At 39.8% G+C, this 23,124-nt stretch overlaps 1 protein-coding gene and 1 long non-coding RNA gene across 6 annotated transcripts in view; one reads left to right on the top strand and one right to left on the bottom strand.

The window, feature by feature from the left end:
• Positions 1-2,825: 2,825 nt before the first annotated feature.
• Positions 2,826-5,089, bottom strand: TCEAL1 (transcription elongation factor A like 1). 5 transcript variants are annotated; one of them, XM_072744336.1, is made up of 2 exons: positions 4,942-5,089; positions 2,826-3,848 (listed from the first exon to the last, which is right to left on the bottom strand). In XM_072744336.1, exon 2 carries the CDS (start codon positions 3,828-3,830, stop codon positions 3,354-3,356), a length of 477 nt encoding a protein of 158 aa, XP_072600437.1. In that variant the 5' UTR covers positions 3,831-3,848; positions 4,942-5,089; the 3' UTR covers positions 2,826-3,353. The 5 variants fall into 5 exon arrangements, with proteins under 5 accessions (XP_072600437.1, XP_025843900.1, XP_025843901.1 ...); XM_025988115.2 differs by lacking the exon at positions 4,942-5,089 and adding an exon at positions 4,689-4,890; XM_025988116.2 differs by lacking the exon at positions 4,942-5,089 and adding an exon at positions 4,716-4,859.
• Positions 4,214-23,124, top strand: part of LOC140596224 (uncharacterized) — a 91,116-nt gene continuing 72,205 nt past the window's right edge. The window contains exon 1 of the long non-coding RNA XR_011998260.1: positions 4,214-4,308. This is a non-coding gene — a long non-coding RNA (uncharacterized lncRNA). The remainder of the gene's footprint in view (positions 4,309-23,124) is intronic.

The following is a 23,124-nucleotide window of genomic DNA, read 5'->3' as shown; positions in this document are numbered from 1 at the left end:
TCTCCTCTGACTCTGGGTCTGGGCTGACACATACATCAGAGGCACTGCATGCACAGAGCAATGTTCATTGCAGAATCACCAAAACAGGCTGGGGCACATCTGAGCCCTTCGGGGTGTCTACACAAGGTGGGTAGTAGAGGGATGGGTGAGGTCTTGTCTGATCTGAGGTCTAACTCCATTTGTGGAAAAGCTAATTCATTAAACTCAGAAAAGAGCCAGCTCCTACTTCAGCCCCAAGCTACCTGGTCAGACCCAGGTCAGACATCAGCCTACTCAAAGACTATCCCAACCAATGTTTCCAGTTAGGAATCCTTGAGACTTTTTTCTCCTCCCTACAGAAAAGGAGGGAAAGGCAAGTGCTCTGACCTGCAATGGGGACAGTTGTTGCCTCCAGGTAAGTGTGTCCAGGATAATCTGGCCATCAGTCTCAGAGGGTTTGGTGCCTGCTGCAGGCTGGAGCAGAAACCAAAATCAGAACCTCCCCCCCTGGAGAGGAGTGTGACTTGGGTGAGCCTTTCTACATCCTACCTGAGCACCACTACTCTGAGCACCAGGGGAGTGGATTCTTCCTATCTTGTCAAACTGGCACAGTGAGCCTCTGGAAATTTATCTCACTCCAACTGGAAGCTAGCCTGACCAGCATCCATCAGGCTGCCATGACTTTGAAGAATGGTCTGGAGACATGGAGATCCCCCAAAATGGCATCATACAGTGGAAATTAAAAAAATATATAGGTCAAGAGCACAGGACTGGCTTACAATTTTGTGAGATGATTACTAAAAGACTTTAAATTTATTTCTGATCCATTTTACTAACTGGAAGGAAGGAATGAAAAGCATTACATAATATTAGTTGTGGAAAATGTATCTTGCTTATTTTATTATCCTCTTAGCTTTTTATTCTGTGTATGGTCTTGCTTCACTGCAAGAAATCTAAATTTTATGTAGTAAAATGGATGACATTTTTAGTTTCTTATAAATGTGCTTGGACAAGACTTTCACTTTTTAAAAAAGATTTTATTTATTTATTCATGAGAGAGAGAGAGAGAGAGGCAGAGACATAGGCAGAGGGAGAAGCAGGCTCCCTGTGGGGAGCCCGATGTGGAACTCAATTCCAGGACCCCAGGATCACTACCTGAGGTAAAGGCAGACGCTCAACCACTGAACCACCCAGGCATCCCAGACTTTCACTTTTTTAAAAAAGTTAATTCTACACCCAGTGTAGAGGTTGAACTCAGAATGCCCAGGATCAAGAGTTGCATGCTTTATGGACTGAGCCAGCCAGGTGACCCAAGCCTTTCACTCTTTTAAATTCTGATACAGTCATCTGCATCTTCTTCGATTTATGTCACAATTTGTTTTTACTAAAACCAGAAGTATACTTAATATAGCAGTGGATGTCTAACTTGTGTGCTAATTGACAGAAAAGGAAATTTAATGGGTTTGGGGTAGAGCCCAGGTCTTTGCATTTTTTATAAGACAAATGCTGATATAGAGAATTTGTAAATAATTTTAATGTTGAATTTGGGGAAACAATTCCTCCCCCCAGTAATCCTGAAATCGCAAATCATACATTTTAGAGAGGTAAACACACTGAAGCTACATAGTTAATCAAACAAACTCACGGTTCATGACTGGGTCATAATTTCCAAAATCATTAATCACTATCCATGTTTCTAGAATTAATAGGATAAATAAAACAAAATCTTAGGTGTTATAGGTGTATTTTGAGAAACCATAATATCTGATACACACATACATATGTATGTATGTGTATATACATACATAGTAGTTTCATGACTTATAAAGTACTTTTGAATGTTTCTTGGTGATGAGGGGCAGGGTAAAGAGAAATGTCCTAGCTTGATCTAAGTCTGACTTTCCTCTTTAATTTATACAGGGTGAGCAAATATGCCAGAAAACCCTTGGGAGAGAATTCACCCTAAGGCAAATATTAGGCACCTAAAACCATAGCCATTTTTTGAAATTGTTTGGTTGGGAGGTTCCAATCCTGAATACACAGCATTATAGCTGGCCACAGATCTGTCTTGTAGCCCAGATCTCAGTGAATTCATGTTTGAATCCAGTGGGGGAAAGATGAGGCCTTCAGGAAAAAGGGGACTATTTTGCCAAGAATTCTTTAAGACATTGAGGTTTAAGCAGCACTGGGATGATATGCACCTGGGTAAGTATAATATTAAAACTGACGGAGAGGCATTCTCCATTTATCTGTAGGAGACACAGTTCAGCTTTGGTCCAGAAGGGACTCCAGAGCAATCAGTGAAGCTTTGCAACTGGAGGACCCAGGCACCTTGGCTGTGGGGAGTGGGCATGGAAAGAACAGGACCCAGAAGAAGGGGCTGCTGTGCCCAGCAGATGTGCCAGTATCCAAGAGAAGAGAATAGCAGGATAGAAATAGAATGTGGCAGTCACCTGGAATCTCACAGCAATTATTTGTGAGTTTAAGTGAAACCTCCTTTGGGTTCTAACCCCTGTATTTGAAAGGTATCTATAGGGGTTGTGAGTCCTATGTGTACAAGTGGGGGAAACAAGGCAGCTCTAGGATCTTCACTTTATTAGGCTCCACAGCAGCTTTTAAGTCAAACATTATTCCTCTTTAAACGGGAAAAGAGTGACTATTAAATATAAGTACCAAGTTTGTTTCTCTGCATGAGATTTAAAAGAATCATGGAATTAGGGCATGCATTAAGCATGTAGCTCTGGATCTTAGCTTAGATCTTGATTTCAGGGTCTTGAGTTCAAGCTCCCATTGGGTTCCATCCTGGGCATGGAGCCTACTTAAAAACAAACAAACATGAGATTTACTTTTCTTTAAAGTTCTGACAAGTATTTATTAAGTGCCACATTGTCTTTATAAGCTGATTGACAGGTTTTTGTTTTTCCCATTATATTTTTTGCAATGAAAGTAACATGTTTGTCTTTAAAAATTAGTTCTGATGAAGCAAAAATGAAAAAACAAACCAAAACACCTATTACCGCATAGATAGCCACTGTTAAGCCATTTAAGTATATACTTTTTCTTTGCATATTAATATATAAATATACATTTTTTTACAAAAATGAGATGCAACATATACTTTTTGAAAATTGTTTTTTTCACTTCACAATATATAATGTACATCTTTTCATGCAAATGGGTGAGACTCATGATTGAAAAAGGGAGACTTGCAGCTTGTGGGTGGGGAAAACCCAATTTTATGCCAGTTACAAGTGAAATACCTAAACTAAAGACACACGAAAAGTTAAAAATGAGATGGGGAAAGGTATACGAGAAAATGCAACGTTCAGGTGGCAATACTTGTATCAGGCAAAACAGAATTAAAGCTGAACACATTAAATAGGATAAGGACGGTTCCGTCTTGCCTTCCAATGCATGACCATCAGTTTGTTCCGTACTCTTTTCATTTCTTCCATCTCCTCTGCTACCTTTATCATCTCCTCATTGCTTAAATTTCTGCCATGTATGTCCCCTCTAAATTGCGGGCGAGAGCGAGCCAGCCTCTCTTTAAAGCTTCCTTCTTCTAGCTTATGTTTTCCCACTCCACAAGGAGGCTGCTCCATGGGAGGGCGCTCCTCAAAAAGGTCCCTTCTAGAAAGGCGCTCCTGAGGAGGGCGCTCTTCGGACACGAGCAGCTCGGGAAGGAGCTCGGGAAGGAGCTCCTCAGGAAAGAACTCCTCCTCCGACGACTGCTCCTCGGAAGACGGTTCCTCCGGAGACTGCTTTTCAGGAGAGAGCTCCACAGGAGGTCGCTCCTCATCAGTCTTGGGTGCGCTCTGTGGCTGTTCATTTTCTTTGCAGGGTTTTTCCATGTTGAGGATGGTCTTTATCTACAGTTATTCATAGAAGACAAGGAAGGCAGAGTCGAGTCAACACACTTGGCGGCTGCATCAAAACCCCAGCCCCGGGTTCTCATACCTGCCTTTTCCCGAGTCGAGGCCCAGGTTCCCCCACCCTACGCTGGTCGAGGGGCTCTCCGGCCCTGGAGACCCCGCTGCGTCCCACCCTGCCCTCAGCCTCCCTAGCCCCCAGCCTCCCTCGCCCCTCCTTTCCGAAAGCCCACCATTTTCCCAGCAGGCCTTGCCACAGGCCTCTCCCGCAGTGGCAGGGGCGGGGCGCGCGGGCGGTGCTGCCGACTCGGTTCCCTTCAGCGTCCTCCCACACACCCCATCCCAGGTCACTGCCCAGCCCTTCCCCGACCTGGACCTCTCCTGGCGGTTTTTTCTAGGCGCCCTCTTCTCGAGGCGCGCCCCTGTGACCTGCAGACCTGCAGACAGACGCCAAGACAGGGTAGGGGGCGGGGAGTGGGGAGGAGGGAAGGACTGACTGACACACCGTCCCTTTCCGGCCACTAGCCGCCGCTCCCACGCCAGCCCCCTCTGTTTCCCCTCCCCCATGCTCCACCTTAAGCTTCGTCCTCCGAGCCCCACCACCCCGCAGTGCTCGTCATTTCTTTTCCAAGCGGCAAGTGAAAGCCAAAGATTACTTAGAAACTGTTTCTAGATATCTGTGTCTCCCAGGGCCCCCCCACTCATCTCTCCACCTCACCCCAAGACCACCATTTTCTGCACCGAAATGTGGGCGCGGCGGGGCGGGGCTGGATATAGGGAAAGGCCTGGTACTCTCTGCCATCCCGATCCCAGAGGTTACTGGGCAGCACCGACACATACCGATTTCAGAAGACCAAGGGGACTTACTTCCTTCTGCTTTTCCCCTCAATCAAAGGGCAGTAGGCAGACGGTGTCTGGACAGGCAAAAAGGACCAGGAGAGAGGGACTTGGGCAGACATAGGCTCCTGGTCACGTGAGGGCCTCGCGTCACCGCCGAGCTCAGATCCCCAGTTACCACTTTGACCGCCGGCGGCCGTGCTGCAGCCTTGCCAGTATTTTCCTAGCTCATAACACATCAGGCATCGTCACTCACCTCTTTGTTTATATTTGCTTTTTCCTGGTTACCAGAGACAGCATCCAGTCTTGGGAGTTACTGCCTTTTCTTCTCTGCCGCTTACTCTGATATCACCTCTCTCCCTTATTCCATATTCTCCCGTTGTCAGCCACCAAGGTCCAGTATTTCCCCTGTAGTCCAGATCCTGCACTGAAATTTGACTATTTTCCCCTAATGAATTCCACCTTTCCCAGCTTTAATCCACATCCCTAACTCCATCATGTCCATGTAAGCTCTATGAACATGATTTACATCTCTTGTCACTTTTATGGATGATATGCTTTCACTTTGCCATGACTTTAAGGATTTTTTAAAAAGATTTTATTTATTTCACTCAGCATAATACTCTCCAGTTTATTAATGAGAGAGGCAGAGACCCAGGTAGAGGGAGAAGTAGGCTCCATGAAAGGACTCTGACATGGGACTGGATCCTGAGTCTCCAGGATCAGGCCCTGGGCTGAAGGCGGCGCTAAACTGCTGAGCCACCGGGGCTGCCCAACTTTAAGGATTTTTTTGAGCCCCCCCCAAACTTGCATCACAGATAGAGGCTCCAGTCTAAATTAGTATTCAGTTCTAGAACTTTGCTTGTGAAGTATGTAAATTAAAAACATGATTTTCGTAAGTCAAATTATACATTTGTCCATCTAAGTACAAATAATTTAAAAACTTATCTGTAATGGAAGCATTTTTTGTGGAGAGTGTGGCATTATTATATATGTGTATATATATATATACACACACTATTTTTCTAAAAAATTAAGTAAACTCTGCACCACATATGGGGCTTGAACTCATGATCTCAAGGTCAAGTGTCACATGCTCCACTGACTGAGGCAGCCAGGCACCTCTATATACATTATTATGTGTGTGTGTGTATACACACATGCACACATATATAGCATATATATGTATACATATGTGTATTCTGTGTGTATATATATATATATATATATGCTCTTCAGTAGTTATTCATAATAAAGAGATTTTTCTGGTACTCTAAATTCTTACTTAACCAGCCACCTCTTGGTGTTGCTGGTTAAGAAAGTGTATCTTAATTCATTAAATCAGCAAATACCTGGATCCTGGGACTGCTGTACCCAAAAGATTCAGTACAGAAGATATTCATATCCAACTATGCATTAATTCTGTTGACCACACACTGAGTAACAGGATTAAAATCATATTAATATACTCAATTGTCATTACAAGTATGTATGTTTGGATCTAATGGTGTTTTATTATCTTCAACCTCATGCCTGCATCTTCTCTACTCATATCAGCCTGGATGCTACTTTCTCATGCAGGTGTCTTTTCTTCCAGAGAGCAGACTATACCTCTCCTCTCTGTATTTTATACTTTTAGGGTTAGTGGCTATCAGATCTGTAAGGATTATGGGATCTTTTTTTTTTCAAACCCAGGCTGTCTAGTAAGTTTCCAAACAGAAATTCATATGGGAATTTTCCTCTTTTAAGAGCTTTCTGTCACTTTTCTCCAACATCTAATTTACTTTGTGTTGAGATAGCAGCAAGACAAATATTAGTTCACTTTTGTATCTTTTCCTTAACTGTTTTACATTTCAGTTTTTCAGTGTGTCTTTTAAAATCCAAGTTTCACTATACCGTCTTTATTCTTTTTACCAAAGGTTGGCTTCATCATTTGTATAGTTTCTTTCCAAGAGAGGACCCCCATTTTATTCGTTTCTTCATTTCTATCCTTTTCCCCCCTTACATCCTGTGATGGAGAACTCACTACCTTAAAAGACAACATTGAAATTTCATTCAGTTTTAATCATTCAGAGTAGTTTTTTCTTTTTAAATTTTTAATGTATTTTTTAGGAACGCCTGGGTAGCTCAGTGGTTGAGCGTCTGCCTTCAGTTCACAGCGTGATCATGTGATCATGAGAGGCAAAGAGAGGCAGAGACATACGCAGAGGGAGAAGCAGGCTCCCCACGAGGAGCTTGATGGGGGACTTGATCCCAGGACCCCAGGCTTACAACCTGAGCCAAAGGCATATTCTCAACCACTGAGCCACCCAGGTGTTCCCAAAGTAGTTTTTTCCTTTTATTGAGCTGATACCTGCCTCCCAGTAGTTTACATATATTGGTATTGGTTCTGCCCTCTGGAGTAGTATGAAACAAAAATAAAGTAACAAAAGTGCCCTTTATCCTTGATAGTCTGACACTGCCAGAGTTAATATTCTAGTTCTTTCCCCTTTCCAGCTGTGAGACACACTGGGCAATCTACTAGAACTTTCTGTGACTTAATTTCCTCTTCTGCAAAATTGGATACATGATAGTACCTACCTCATGCGATTGGTAAAATGAGTAAATGAGTCTATATGAAAAGGACTTGGAAAGGTGCCAGTACATAAAAAGCACTCTATAAGCATTAACTATAATAATAGAAATAGTAATAATAATAATGCTAGTATGACTTAATGCTAATAATACTAATTATTGTTTTTTAATTTTTTAAAAAATTAACGTTGATTGAGCACTTATGCCAGCTATTGTGCTAAGCATTTTCAATATGCTGTCTCATTTAATCCTTAAGCAATTATGTTCTCACCAAGATTTTCTTATTTAGGCTTTAACCTCCCCAGTTATTTCAGTTCTTTCTGATATGGTATACTTTATCACAGTCTCTCACCATCCTACGTGTTCCTGAATTTGTAAATGCCTCTGAAAATACTGACTGTTCTGCCTAGTGTAGAATGGAATGGTCTTATCACACCTTAATTCTAGGATAGCCATTATACATCTGTAGATGCATCCTAAGATCATAGATTTTGTGGATGCCATATCACATGGTTGAATCCACTTTAATTGCAATCACCTGACACCCCCAAATCTGTTCCACACATCCCTGTTAATAAACTTATATAAATCATTTTAATTTAAAAGACTTTAATTTAAAAAAAAGACTAATTTAGTAAACATTCAGTGTAAAATTACTTTCAGCTGTACAACATAGTGATTCAACAATTCTATTACTCAGTGCTCATCAAGATAAATATACTCTTAATCTCTTTCACCTATTTCAACCATCCCTTCACCCACTTCCCCTTGTTTATTCTCTATAAGAAGAGTGTGTTTAAGAGTGTGTTTTTTGGTTTATGTTTTTTTCTTTGTTCATTTGTTTCTTAAGTTCTACATATGAATTAAATCATATGATATTTGTCTTTCTCTGACTGGCTTGTTTCACTTAGCATAATACTCTCTAGTTCCATCCATGTTGCAAATGGCAAGAACTAATTTTTTTTTATGGCTGAATAATACACACACACACACACACACCATGTCTTCTATATCCATTAATCTATTGATGGACACTTGGGCTGCTTCCATAGTTTGGCTATTGTAAATGATGCTGCAAAAATACATAAGGGTGTATATATGTAAATGATTTTAATTTTATCCCAAATATAGAAACTTCTGTTTTTCTGGGTTAAATGTTGTCTATTAGATTCACTCTCTAATTCTTTGAATCTAAATTTTATCATTCAGTACATTAGCTACAAAATATTAATTTAAAGTATGCCATTAGTACTGAATAGGATGATAAATTCAGCAAGGAGATCTAACTACAAATGAAAAAATTACTTTCCTCTGTTGGGTTTGGCAGCCAGGAGTGTCCCTGCCAGCCATCTTTCCTCTCTCAGTGTGACTTTGTAGGTGGGATTACTTTCTAGTGCTGCTGATAGAAGACACAGTTGCCCCTGAAAGCTCCCCAACTGGTATAAATTAAACCTTGTTGAGGATTTGGTAAACATGGGGGTCAGACAAGGGAGGTATAGAGAACTAGAATGAGGAACGGAAGGAAGAATGAAGACAGTGTCTGCATTGGCTCTAAGTCTCTGTCTGACAGTAACTGATTTTGGTTCCCTTGAGAAGAAGGGCACTCAATAGGAAATAGAGTGAAGGTGGTTCTGCCATGGTGGCAACCATTTGTTCCAAAGGAATGTGGTCTGCTCTTTGTGTGTGGTTGGGGTGGGTGCTATGAAATAACCCTTCTTATGGATTTGATTTGATACTGCTGACATAGGGTCCTATGAGGACATGTTGCTTGGCTCACAACTGCTAGAAAGGAGTTAAGTCCAAGAAATGCCATTTTAAAGGTGAGATAATAAATACTCTGGGAGATTACAAATTATTCCGATGGAAACGCAGATGGTAGTTGCCAAGATAGGACTGAAATCCTGGCAGTATGATGTAAGAGATGGAACCTTTAAACACCTTGTAAAACTGCGCCTGGTCAGTGGGCTTCAGGCGCATTTACATGTAGCCAGGGTGGACAGTACAGGCCTTTTTGTGTAGCAGGAGCTGAAGGTATCAGAAAGCAGGCAGGGCAGCCATGCAGGCAAGGGGGAGGGCAGTCAGCCCCTGGCAGCTGCTGCCATGACAGCAGTCTCCAGGGGCATGGCCTTTCTCTGGGGGATCTGAGGAAGCCAAGGGTGAGTTTCTGGGATTCCTGTTCTCTGGTGAGGCTGCACTTCTGTGGCAGAAACACAGCCCCCCTCCCTCAGAGCCTCTCTACAGCACAGATTCCATGGAGGTCTGGTTTCACTTTGCAGGGCCTGTCTGCATGGAGTTGAGGAGTAATGCCCTCTCCAGCTCAGAGGTTCCCCCTCGCCTCTGCATTCTTTCCTAATGACACCCACAGCAGTATTTTGGTCTCAAGACTAGCTGCTGTGGACTGCAGCAGGCCCCTTCTAGCCTGTAGCTCTCAGGCTCTCCCCTACTCTTGCCCCAGGGGAAATAACCAAGTGGGAAGTGCAATGACAAGAGCCTTCTCTTTTCTGCTTCTGGCCTCATCCTAACTGGGGCTTCTCTGTCTCTCTCTCTCTCTCTCTCTCTCATCTCTCTCTCACTCTCTATCTCCGTCCCTCTCATCTCTCTCTCTCTCTCTCTCTCTCTCTATCTCCTCCCCCCTTCTCTGCTTATGCTCAGAGAAACAAGGAAGGGGCTCTGAGGAAAGGTAGGGTAGCAACCCAAGATGCTGGGAAACACTCAGAGACTGGGAAAGCAGGTCCAACTTGGGCCAGAGGGAGGCAGTACCGGGCCCTGGGCTGGGCAGGACCCAGGCTGTCACTTGCTGGAGGGCTCTGGAGGCCTAGGAGACTTCTACCCCTCTTCAGGCCTGTGTTCATGTCCTTCTTCTCCTTAAAAGGTGGAGGAAGGAGTTATGGTACAACAATGCAGGATGTCCCTTCCAGCTCCAGGATGCTAGGAGTTCAATGCTGCCTACCTTGGTGAGGAGGAGCAGTGGGGACCTCTTCAGATTGTGGGTGTGCTGTTGCTTTTCCTGGAAGCCAGACAAGGTCAGAGCCCAGAACTTGTCCTATGCTGGCCTTCCCTGCTGGGCCCCAACATATACACTCACAGCCTTACTCTTGGCCTCCAGGACTCTCAGAAGGGCCCAGGACAACCCCAGTCTGAGGTCTGGATGACAGAGATTGGGGTGGAGGCACGGTAGGCTACATAATTTGTGAGGCCCTTATTCAAAGAGCAAGGGAAAAAGTACCTTTAAAGGGACTAAAATATAAGGCTTTTCTTTCTCCTGTGGTCTCTCTTTTGACTTTTCCTTTATTTTCAATAGATTTCACTTTTTAGAACAATTTTAGATTTGCAGAGAAATTAAGAAGATATAGAAAATTCCAATATATTCACACCCAATAGCACCTTACATTAATACGGTACATTTGTTATAACTAATGAACCAATATTGACATATTATCATTAGTTGAAGTTTATACTTTATTAAAATTTCCTTTGTTTTTTACCTAATGCCCTTTTTCTACTTCTGGGCCCCATCCAGAATGTCACATTACTTTTAGCTGTCATATCTCCTTGGGCTCCCCTTGGCTATAACAGTTTCTCAGACTTTCTCTGATTTTGATGCTATTTACAATATCTAATGGGATTTGGCTAATGGTTTTCTCTTGGTTACACTGGGATTATGGGTTTGGGGGAGGAACATCACAGAGAGAAAGTACGATTTCATCACATCATATCAAGGCTACATGCTGTCAATAGGATTTATGACCATGGATATTGACCTTGACATGGTGCTTTGTATTTATTATATACAATTTTGGGGATGCCTAGGTGGCTCAGTGGTTGAGTGTCTGCCTTTGGCTCAGGGCATGATCCCGGAGTCCTGGGATTGAGTCCTGCATCAGGTTCCCTGCATGGAGCCTGCTTCTCTCTCTGCCTGTGTCTCTGCCTCTCTGTGTGTGTCTCTCACGAATATATAAATGAAGTCTTTTTTTTTTTAAAGAATTCTATAGTTCATCATTGTATTCTTTAATGTCAGTTTTTTTAAAAGATTTTATTTATTCATGAGAGGAGAGAGAGAGACAGGCACAGAGACACAGGCAGAGAGAGAAGCAGGCTCCATGCAGGGGGAGCGTGACGCGGGGCTCGATCCTGGTCTCCAGGATCACACTCTGGGCCAAAGGTAGCGCCAAACCACTGAGCCACTTGGGCTGCCCTAATGCCAGTTTTAAATGCAAGCACAAGAGCATTTCACTCATATACAGAATCACCAAAATAGCACAATTCATCTTTTATAGTTTGTACATGCATATGTATTTGCTTCTTACCAGAATAATGGAAATGCACGAAACTAAACTTTTTATTTCTTTTCTTGATGCATGCATGTATGCACATTCTCTGAAAGGACTGAAGGGAGAAGGAGCTCTGGGTTGCTTTTCTGTTTTAAATATTTTTTTAAATTTATGTACTCTGTACAACCAACATGGGGCTTGAACTCACAACCGTGAGATCAAGAGTTGCAGGCTCTTCTGACTGAACAAAACAGATGCCCCTCCCTTTCCTTCTTTGTTATCATTTTCAATAGAAGTGGTTGGCAGATAACAGAGAAGTTACACATGCAAAAATGAATGTGATTGGGTTTCTTTTTTTTTTTTTTTTAATTAATTTTTATTGGTGTTCAATTTACCAACATACAGAAAAACACCCAGTGCTCATCCCGTCAAGTGTCCACCTCAGTGCCCGTCACCCATTCCCCTCCAACACCCACCCTCCTCCCCCTCCACCACCCCTAGTTCGTTTCCCCGAGTTAGGAGTCTTTATGTTCTGTCTCCCTTCCTGATATTTCCCAACATTTCTTCTCCCTTCCTTTATATTCCCTTTCACTATTATTCATATTCCCCAAATGAATGAGATGGAATATTACTCAGCGATTAGAAACGACAAATACCCACCATTTGCTTCAACGTGGATGGAACTGGAGGGTATTATGCTGAGTGAAATAAGTCAGTCGGAGAAGGACAAACAGTGTATGTTCTCATTCATTTGGGGAATATGAATAATTGTGATTGGGTTTCTTAGTCATTTGTGTTTCTTAGAATGTATTCTGTGTTGGAAGTAAGTTCTGAATGAACCAAAAGGATAGCCTCTCTTGGCAATTAGCAGTCATAGAATTGACGTGCTCACCATTTACTTGTTCCAATGCATCACGGAATATCTTTGTATGGTTTTGGTAACAGGATAATAGTGGCCTCATAGAATAAGTGGGGAGGTATTCACTTCTATTTTTTGGAAAAGTTTGTGAAGCAGTGGTACTCATTTTTGTCTTTATATGTTTGTTAGAATTCACCAGTGAATTCTGGAACTAGTCTTTTCCATATCAGTAGCTTTTTGTTTACTAATTAGTTCTCTTATTATAGGTGTGTTCATATTTGCTATTTCATTTGGAGTGCGTTTTGGTAGTTTGTGTCTTTCTAAGAATTTGTCCATGTCATCTAAATTAATGTATTGGCATACAGTTATTCATAGTATTCCTTCATAGTCCTTTTATTTCTATAAAGTCAATAGTAATGTCCTCTCTTTCATTTCTGACTCTAGTAATTTGAGTTTTCTTTCTTTCTTTTTTCCCCTGAGTAATTATTCTAAAGGTTTGTCGATTTTGTTGATATTTATAGAGAATCAGTTTTTGGTTCTATTGATTTTCTCTATTTTTTTTTCTATTCTTTGTTTCATTATCTCTCTAGTTTTTTTTAATGTCCTCCTTCTATTCACTATAGTTTTAATGTTTTCCTTCTATTTGCTTTAGGTTTAGTTTGCTCTTTTTCAGAGTGTTTAAGGTAGAAGGTTAGGTTATTGATTTATGATGGTTCTCTTAATTTTTTTTATTTTTTTAAAGATTTTATTTATTTATTCATGAGAGACACACAGAGAAAGAGGCAGAAACACAGGCAAGGAAGAAGCAGGCTCCATGCAAGGAGCCCGATGTGTGACTTGAACCCAGGAATCCGAAATCACACCCTGAGCCAAAGGCAGGCACTCAACTGCTGAGCCACCCAGGTGTCCTGGTTCTCTTCTTTTAAAATATTTTATTTATTTGACGGAGAGAGAGAGCACAAGTGGGGGGAGTGGCAGGCACAGGAAGAGGGAGAAGCAGGCTCCCAACAGAGCAGGAAGCCCAATGCAAGACTTGATCTCAGGAACCTTGGATTATGACCTGCACCAAAGGCAGACACTTAAAGATCAGGAGCCCAAGATATTTCTTTTTCTTTTTTTTTAATATTTTATTTATGTATTCATGAGAGACCCAGAGAGAGAGAGAGAGAGAGAGAGAGAGAGAGAGAGAGAGAGGCAGAGACACACACAGGCAGAGGAAGAAGCAAGCTCCATGCAGGAAGCCCGGCGTGGGACTGGATCCTGGGTCTCCAGGATCACACTGGAGTGATCAGTGTGAAGGCGGCACTAAACCACTGAGCCACCCGGGCTGCCCGATATTTCTTTTTCTTTAAGATTTTATTTATTTATTTGAGAAAGAGAGAGTGAGTGAGTGAGAGAGAGAGTGCATGCACATGAGTGGGTGAGGGACAGAGGGACAAGCAGACTTTCCACTGAGCATGGATCCTGATGTGGCGCTTGATCCTAGGACTCTGAGATTGTGACCTGAGCTGAAGTCAGATGCTTAACTAACTGAGCCACCCAGACACCGTTTTCTTTTTTTAATAGGTATTTACAGCAATAAGTGTTCATCTAAGCATGCTTTGGAGGCATCCCATAAGTTTTGGCATATTGTATCTTCAGTTGCATTCATCTCAATATATTTTGTAATTTCCCTTTTGATTTCTTCTTTGACACATTGGTTATTTAGGAGTAGTTGTTTAATTTCCACATATTTGTGATTTTCCTAAATTTCATTCTGTTTTTGTTTCTACTTTTATTCTGTATTAGCAGAAAACATATTTAGTATTATTTCTAATCTTTCAAATTTATGGTGGTTTGTTTTGTTGCCTAGCATATGGTCTATTCTGGAGTATGTTGTTCCATGTGCACTTGAGAAGAATATATATCCTCTTACTAGTGGGTGGGGTATTCTATAGATGGTGATTAGTTCTAGTTGGTTTATAATGTTGTTCAAGTCTTCTATTTTCAGGGCAGCTGGGTGGCTCAGTCAGTTGAGCCTTTGGCTCAGGTCATGATCCCAGGCCCTGCATCAGGCTCCCTGATCAGTGGTTAGCTCCCCCTGCTTGTGCACTCATTGTGTGTGTCTCTCTCTGTCAAATAAATAAAGTCTTTTTTTTAAGTCTTCTATTTTCTTTCTTAAAAAGTAATCTCTGCCCTCAATGTGACTTTGACCTCATGACCCTGAGATCAAGAGTCTTATGCTCTATCACCTTAGCCAGCCATGAGCCCCAAGTCTTCTATTTTCTTGTTGATCTTCTGCCTAATTGTTTTATCCATTATTAAAAGTTGAAAGGTGAATGGGTGACTCAATGGGTTAAGCATCTGCCTTCTGCTCAGGTCATGTTTCTGGGGTCCTGGGATGGTGTCCTGCATCAAGCTCCCAGCTCCATGGGGAGGCTGCTTCTCCCCCTCCCTACCACTCCCCCTGCTTGTACTCTCTTTCTCTGTCAAATAAATAAATAAAATCTTTAAAAAAATAAAATAAAAATTGAAAGTTTCCAATTTTTATCATTGAATTGTCTATTTCTCCCTTCATTTTTGTCAGTTTTTCTTCATGTATTTTGATGTATTAAGTGCATATATATTTATAGCTATTATAGCTTTCTAATATATTGATCCTTTTATTATTATTATACATCTCTCTATAAAATTTTTTTTGTTCTAAAGTCTATTTTGTCTGATTATTGCTATAGCTACTCTAGCTTACTTGTGGTTGCTGTTTGTATATCATTTTTATCCTTTTACTTTCAATCTATTTGTATTTTTTAATTTAAAATGTGCCTCCTGTAAATAGCATATTATTAGGTTTTGGGTTTTTTATATTCAATCTGACAACGCTGCCTTTTTTTTTTTTTTGATAGTTCAATCATACTTCATTATCAGTTAAATAGTTGAATTTACATCTGCAATTTTACTTTTTGTTATCTATATGTCACATACCTTTTTGTCCCTTTATTCTTCTTTTCCATTAAGTGAATGCTTTCTAATGTTGCATTTTAGTTTTATTAATGATTTATATATATATATATATATATATATATATATGTTGTCTTTAGTGTTTACTGTTGTGCTTACCATATACATATCAAATTATCAAAATCAGCTTCAGATTTATACTAATTTAATTCTAGTGAGATCCGGAAATATTACTTCCATGTAACTCTATTCCACTGATTTTATTGTTATGTATAATACACCTATACATCTTGTAAACCCAACAATACACTGTTATAATTATTACTTTGTGTAATTTTATATATTTTAAAGACTCACAAAGAAGAAAAGAAAGCAAGTATATATTTATAACTTTTTTTGTGTTAACCTTATATATAATTTCTGGATCTCTTCACTTGGTTCCTAGGGATTTGAGTTACCATTGGGAGTCATTTTCTTAGCCAATATAGCACTTAATTGTATGTCACATTTCTCTGAGGCTTTGTATATTTTTCTTCAGCCCTTTTCTGTCTGTTGTTCAGATTGCTTAATCTCTATCAGTCTATCTTCAAAGTCACTATTTACTCTTCCAGTTCAAATATACTGTTGAATTTTTCACTTCAGTCATTGTATATTTTAACTCCTGAATTTCCACTTGTACTTATTTAAAAAATAATTTTTTATTGATATTCTATATTTGATTACACATTGTCATATCTTCCTTTCTTCAATCTGGAATCACATTTATAGTGGCTGCTTTATTTTTTAAATATTTTATTTATTTATTCATTTATTTATTTATTCAGACAGAGAGAGAGAGGCAAAGACAGAGGAAGAAGCAGGCTCCTGATGGGGAGCCCAATGCGAGACTCATCCCAGGACCCTGGGATCACACCTGAGCCAAAGGCAGATACCCCACCACTGAGCCAACCAGGCGCCCCTTAGTGGCTACTTTAAAGTCTTTTAAAATATGATATCTGAATTAAAAAAAATATATATGATATCTGGTCACTCTTACAGGCAGTTTCTGTTGCCTAATTTTTTTCTGATATATGGGTCATACTTTCCTGTTTCTTTGTAGATCTCATAATATTTTGTTGGAAACTGGACATTTTAGATAATATTTTGTAGCAGCTCTGGATATCGGCTCCTCCTCCTCCCCATTTGGGGCTTTTTTGTTGTTGTTGTTATTTTTATGTTTGTTTAGTGGCTAGCTGGATTATTTTAGATAACTTATCTTAGATAATTCAGCTAGTAGCTAAACAAATAATGCCTGTGTCCACACAGTGTGAAACCTCTAACATTGTTCCTTAGTGGGCATAGTTTAAGGTATGCTACAGTCACCGTGGGATGACAGTGGTTTTCACAGGGCTCTCTTTGTCTATTTCCCTGACCACACAAACCTGTCAAGCACCACTAATTGTGTGCTGATTGCTCTATTGTTTTCAACAATGCCCTGAGGCATAAATTGTTCTACAGACTGAGATTAGTTCTGCTTCCAGGTCTTCTCCTAGCTCTCTCTTTCACAGGTTTTCTCTGGTAAATGAGCTGACCTACAGTTTAGTCTCTATCTCCGATGAATCTACCATGTCCTCTCAATTGCTTTTCACCATATGTGGTGTTACCTGGCACTACTTCTGACACCAAAGGCAATGTGTTTTTCAACACTAACGGATTCTGTGATTCTTCAACACCAACTGACTTTCCTACAATTCAATCCAGTTCTCGCACTAAGTCACCATTAAGCACAGACCTCATAGGTTAAGGGCTCAATTTTGTAAGAATGCCCCCACTTAGACACTAGCCATAAATAGGGTGCCCAGGCTACCCACACTTCTGCCCCGCCAACTACAAATTTGTAGATTCCCATGAACCCCTCTTCAGTTTCAGTACTTACTAGAACAACTCACGGATCTCAAGAAAGTGCTTTAGTTGCTGGTACTGGTTTATTTTAAAGGGTACAACTCTGAAACAGCTAAAGGGAAGAGAAAGAGAGGACGAGGTATTGGGGGGTAGGGAGTGGTGCAGGATTTCCATGCCCTCTCCAAGTACACCATTTCCCAGCACATTGATGTGTTCACCAACCTGGAAGCTCCCCAGACCCTGTCATTTAGGGAAGTTTGTGGATATTTCATTATGTAGGCATGATTGAATAAATCATTGGTCATTGGTAATTGAATTCAATCTCTAGCCTCTCTCCCAAGGAAGTGGGGAGGTAGGACTGAACATTCCAACCTTTTAATAATTTGTTTGGTCTTTCTGGTGACCAGCCCCATTCTGAAGATATCTAGGGGCCTGTGAGTCAGCTTTAGGCTTGATCTCCACACACTGTTGCAAATGAAGTCATCTCTTTTGGGAAGAGATTTAAAGTTCTCTGTTAGACAGCCTGCTTCTCCCCCCAGATAAAATACCTGAGCCATGGCTCTGGAGTTTGCAGTGTTTATTTATTTTATATTAACACAAAATATACCTTCAAATAATATTATATGACTTCATGGATAATGGAAGAAGTTTACAACCATGTATTCCCCCCTCATCCTTTTCTCTATTGTCTTATTTTTACTTCTACATATGAGTACACAGTACATTGTTATTTTTATTGTATAATCATTTCTCATTAACAGTGTGCTTGAGATATAGTTTATATGCTATATAATTCACTCATGTAAAGTGTGCAAATCAGTGGTTTTCAGTGTATGCATAGGGTTAGCAACCATCATCTGATCTAATTTTACAATGTATTTATTTTCTCAGGGCACCTGAGTGGCTCAGTTGGTTAAGTATCTGCCTTCAGCTCAGGTCATGATGGGATAGAGCCTTACAGCTCTGCATCCTTGGGCCCTCTGCTCAGTGGGGAGCCTGCTGCTCTCTCTCTCCCTCTGCTGCTCCCCTGCTTGTGCTCTTGCACTCTCTCTGTCAAATAAATAAATAAAATCTTTAAAAAGAACATTTTTATTATTCCTAAAAGAAACCTGGTATTCATCACCGATCATTTTCTTTCACTACCCTACTGCCAGCCCCAAGCAACCACTAATCTACTTTCTATCTCTACAGATTTGCTGATATGGCAATTTCTTAGAAATTGAATAATACAATACAGGGCTTTTTGTGACTGACTTCTTTCACTAACATATTGTTTTCAGGGTTTATCCATGTGGTAGCATGTATTAGTACTTCTTCCTTTTATTGTCAAATATATTCTATTATATGATATACCATATATTTAATCCACTCATCAATTGATAGACATTTGCGGTTTTTCTAATTTTCCTCTTGGCTGTTATAAACAATGCTGCTATGAACAGTTGTGTTCATGTTTTATGTAACCATATATTTTTATTTTTCTGGGGTATATACCAAGAACTAGAATTGCTGGGTCATATGATAAGTCCATATTTAACATTTTGAAGTATTACCAATCTGTTTTCTAAATTGGGTGCAGCATTTTACATTCCCATCAGCAGTGTTTAAGGGATCCAGTTTCTCATCATCCTTGCCAAAACTTTTCATTTTGCCATCATGTTGTAAATGAATTGTAATCTCCTTTTGGTTTTGATTTGCATTTCCCTAATGATTAATGATATTGAGCTTTTTTTTAATGTACCTATTAGTTATCTATATATCTTTGGAGAAATGTCTATTCAAATAATTTGCCCGTTTTTAAATTGTGTCATTTGTCTTCTTATGGTTGAATTTCCAGAGTTCTTTATATATTCTGGAAATTAGTTCTTTATCAAATATATGATTTGCAAGTACTCTTTCCCATTCTTTGGGTTGTCTTTTCACTGTCTTAATGGTATTATTGGAAGCACAAAACTTTTTTTTTTTAAGATTTTATTTATTTATTCATGAGAGACACACAGAGAGAAAGGCAGAGACATAGGCAGAGGGAGAAGCAGGCTCCCCACAAGGAGCCCAATGTGGGACTCGATTCCAGACGCCAGGATCATGACCTGAGCTGAAGGCAGATGCAACCACTAAGTCACCCAGGCATCCCAAGCACAAAACTCTTTTATTTTGATAATGTCTAATATATCCCATCTTTTGTCACACATACTACAAACATTATGAAACCCAAGGTCATGAAGATTTCCTCCTATGTTATTTTAAGAGTTTTATCATTTTAGCTCTCGTATAAATATTTATGACCCAGATTGAGCGAATTTTTGTATATCTGTGATGTAGTGGTCTAAATTAAATCTGTGGCATGTGGCTATCCAATTGTCCCACCACTTTAGTTTCAAACTATTCTTTCCCTTTCAATTATTTGGCATATTTGTCAAACACTAATTGACCTGCTTTTCCCTCTCTCTCCCCTCTCCTCCCCTCCCCAACTTGTTCTCTCTATCAAATAAATAAATAAATAAATAAATAAAATCTTTTAAAAAAAACCAATTGACCTTCAGTATGAGGGCTTATTCTTAGGCTCTTGGTTCTTTTTCATTGATCTACATATCTGTAGTACCTCATTGCAGTACCACACCATCTTAATTACTGTTATTTTGTCATAAGTTTTGAAATTAGGAAGTGTGAGCTAGCCAATGTTATTTTTTCTTAGGTTATTTTGTCTGTTCTGGATCCCATGAATTTGGAATTATTTTGTCATTTTCTACATAGAAGCCAGATGGGATTATGATAGATTGCACTGAACCCGTAGATAAATTAGAGAATATTGCCGTCTAAACAATACTGTCTTTCAGTCCTTGAACATGGGATTTCCCTTCATTTAGGTCTTCTTTATTTTTTTAGTTTTTAAAAGATTTATTTATTTGAGAGTGAGAGAGCCTGAGACAATCCTGGGCAGATTCCCTGTTGAGCGTGACCCCCGTGCCCACCACCCCTCTCCCACACCCTGAGATCATGACCTGAGCCAAATCGAGTTGGACACTTAACTGACTGAGCCACCCAGGCACAGTTCTTTATTTTCTTTTAACAACATTTTGTGTTTTCAGTTTGTAAGTCTGGCATTTCTTTTGTTAGATACATTCCTAACAATGTTTTGTTTTGTTTTTGATGCCACTGTAAATGGAATTATTTTCTCAAATTCACTTTCAGATTGTTAATTTCTAATGTAAAGAGATGCAATTGACTTTTATATATTGATATTGTATCCTGCCACAGTGTTCCTCTAATATATTCATTCTAATAGTTTTTTTAATGGATTCCTTAGGATTTGCTATATATGATTATGTTAGACATTTGGGGTTTTTCTAATTATTCTCTTCAAATAGGGATCCTTTTACTTATTTCCTAACTGGATGCCTTTTTTTTAATAAAGTTTTTATTTATTTATTCATGAGAGACAGAGAGAGAGAGAGGCAGAGGGAGAAGCAAGCTCCATGCAGGGAGCCTGACGTGGGTCTCCACTCGATTCTGGGTCTCCAGGATCATGCCCGAGGCGGAAGGCAGCGCTAAACCACTGAGCCACCCGGGCTGCCCCTGGATGCTTTTTTATTTCTTTTTCTTGACTAATTGCCCTGGCTATAATTTGTAGTACAATCTGTAGAAATGGCAAGAGAGGACATCCTCATCGTTTCTGTTCTTATAAGGAACATTTTTAGTCTTTCTCCCTTAAGTGCGATGTAAGCAGCATGTTTTTGTTAGATGTCCTTTATGAAGTTGAAGTTCTTTTGTATTCCTAGTTTGTTAAATATTTTTAACATGACAGGGTGCTGGATTTTGTCAAATATTTTTTCTGCATCTATTGAGATGATCTTGTGGTTTTTGGCTTTCATTCTGTTAATATGGTGACTTGTATTGACTTTTGTGCATTATACTAAATTTACATTTCTGGGATAAATTCCACTTGGTCATTGGGTATAATAATTTTTATATATTGCTAGATTCAGTTTGCTAGTAATTTGTTGAAGATTTTACATCTAATTTATGAAAGGTATTGGTCTGTAGTTTTCTTATTATATCTAGTCTTGTTTTGATATCAGAGTGCTACTAGTCTCACAGAATTAATTGGAAAATGTTTCTCCCTCTTCTGTATCATTACTGTAATCATAATCATATTGAAAAATTTACTATGAGGAAGAATACATGTCTAGAAATTATGAAATATATTTATAAACTTCCCAATCCATTACAGTGTTAGTGTAATAAGCAGTCTACAATTGCTTCTTAATTTTTATTAGAAATTACTGTTTCTGGGGCACTTAGCTAGCTCAGTTGGTTAAGCATATGCTTTGCACTCAGGTTATGATCTATGGGTCCTGGGATTGAGCCCCACATCAGGCTCCCTGCTCAGTGGGTACTCTGCCTCTCTCTCTAACCCTCCTCCTGCTCGTGCTCTCTCTCTTGCTCTTTCAAATAAGTAAAAATATTTTAAAAATTACTAAAAAGAGAAATTATAATTTCTAAGGATTAAGAATGCTAATCAATATATGTAAATTAAAACTACTAGAAATATTAAGGGTGAAAGGAAACAACTGTGTATGAAAAGTAAGTAAGGAAAATAGAGTGTTTTTAAAATTTTTTATTTAAATTCAGGTCATCTGGGTGGCTCAGTGATTGAGCATCTGCCTTTGGCTCCGGGGTCCTAGGATAGATCCCTTCCCTGTAGGAAGCCTTCTCCTCTCTCTGCCTATGTTTCTGCCTCTCTATCTGGGTCTCTCATGAATAAATAAATAAAATCTTTAAAAAAATTTTTTATTTGTATTCAATTTAGTTAACATATAGTGTATTATTAATTTTGGGGGTAGAATTTATGGATTCATAAGTTGCATATGACACCCAGTGCCCATTATATCAAGTGCCTTCCTTAATGCCCATCACTCATTTACCCCATCCCCCCTTCCACCTCCCCTCTAGCAACTCTGTTTGTTTCCAATAGTTAAGAGTCTCTTCTGATTTGCCTCCCTCTCTATTCTTATTTTATTTTTCCTTCCCTTCCCCTAAGTTCATCTTTTTTGTTTCTTAAATTCTATATACAAGTGAAATTGATGGGGGAACAGAGGACTAGCTGAGGACAAAGCAGGAGCCCTGGGGCGGGGGGGGGGGGGGGGGGCGGGCAGCATATTGACAAGTTCTTGAAATGGGCAAAGGGACATTCCTCTACAATGTTAATACTTTGCTAAGGGCAAAAGGCAATCTTAGCCTGACCTCCAGGATCCTGTAAGTCTACTTTAACACATAAAAATTCCTTTAGAAATTTCCCTTTATCTCTAAACCACCAAGATACATGTTGGCAAACATCCTCCAAGCACATGGCCCACTGATATATATCTGAAGGGTCTAATGACTCAGGTTTTATTAGATGCTGATAAGTTTCCTTTTCCCAACAATAGCTAGCCCCTTCAACGTCCTGGAAACCTTGCTTCCAAAATTCCTTACACAGTACGCTATCCTCAAACCCCTCCCAACTCCCAGGTTTATTATCAACCACCCCTCACAGGCCCAGGGCCGTAGCTTTTCCTGTCCACAGGTCTTGTCCTGCGTGCTTTAATAAAACCACAATTTTGCACCAAAGACATCTCAAGAATTCTTTCTTGGTCGTTGGCTCTGGACCTCACCCCACCAAACCTCACCTATATTCCAAAACTTCATCAAAATCATTTGGTATTTGACTTTTTCTCTGACTTATTTATTTCACTTAGCATAATATAGGGTGTGTTTTTCGATTAAGGAAAGGTATGAAGGACTTGTTTTTGCTAAGGGAAAAAAGAGAGTAATTTTGTCCTAAAGTAGAATGACTGGTGGTTCCAGAATGAGAAAGAGGAAAATACAGGACAAAAACTGAATGGATAGGTTTGTGCAAAAGGAATCTTGAGAAACA

The sequence above is a fragment of the Vulpes vulpes genome, chromosome X (genome assembly GCF_048418805.1).
Source record: "Vulpes vulpes isolate BD-2025 chromosome X, VulVul3, whole genome shotgun sequence".
Taxonomy (NCBI): Eukaryota; Metazoa; Chordata; class Mammalia; order Carnivora; family Canidae; genus Vulpes; species Vulpes vulpes.
The sequence above is the reverse complement of the archived record's forward strand: the minus strand, read 5'-3'. Positions and strand labels throughout refer to the sequence as shown.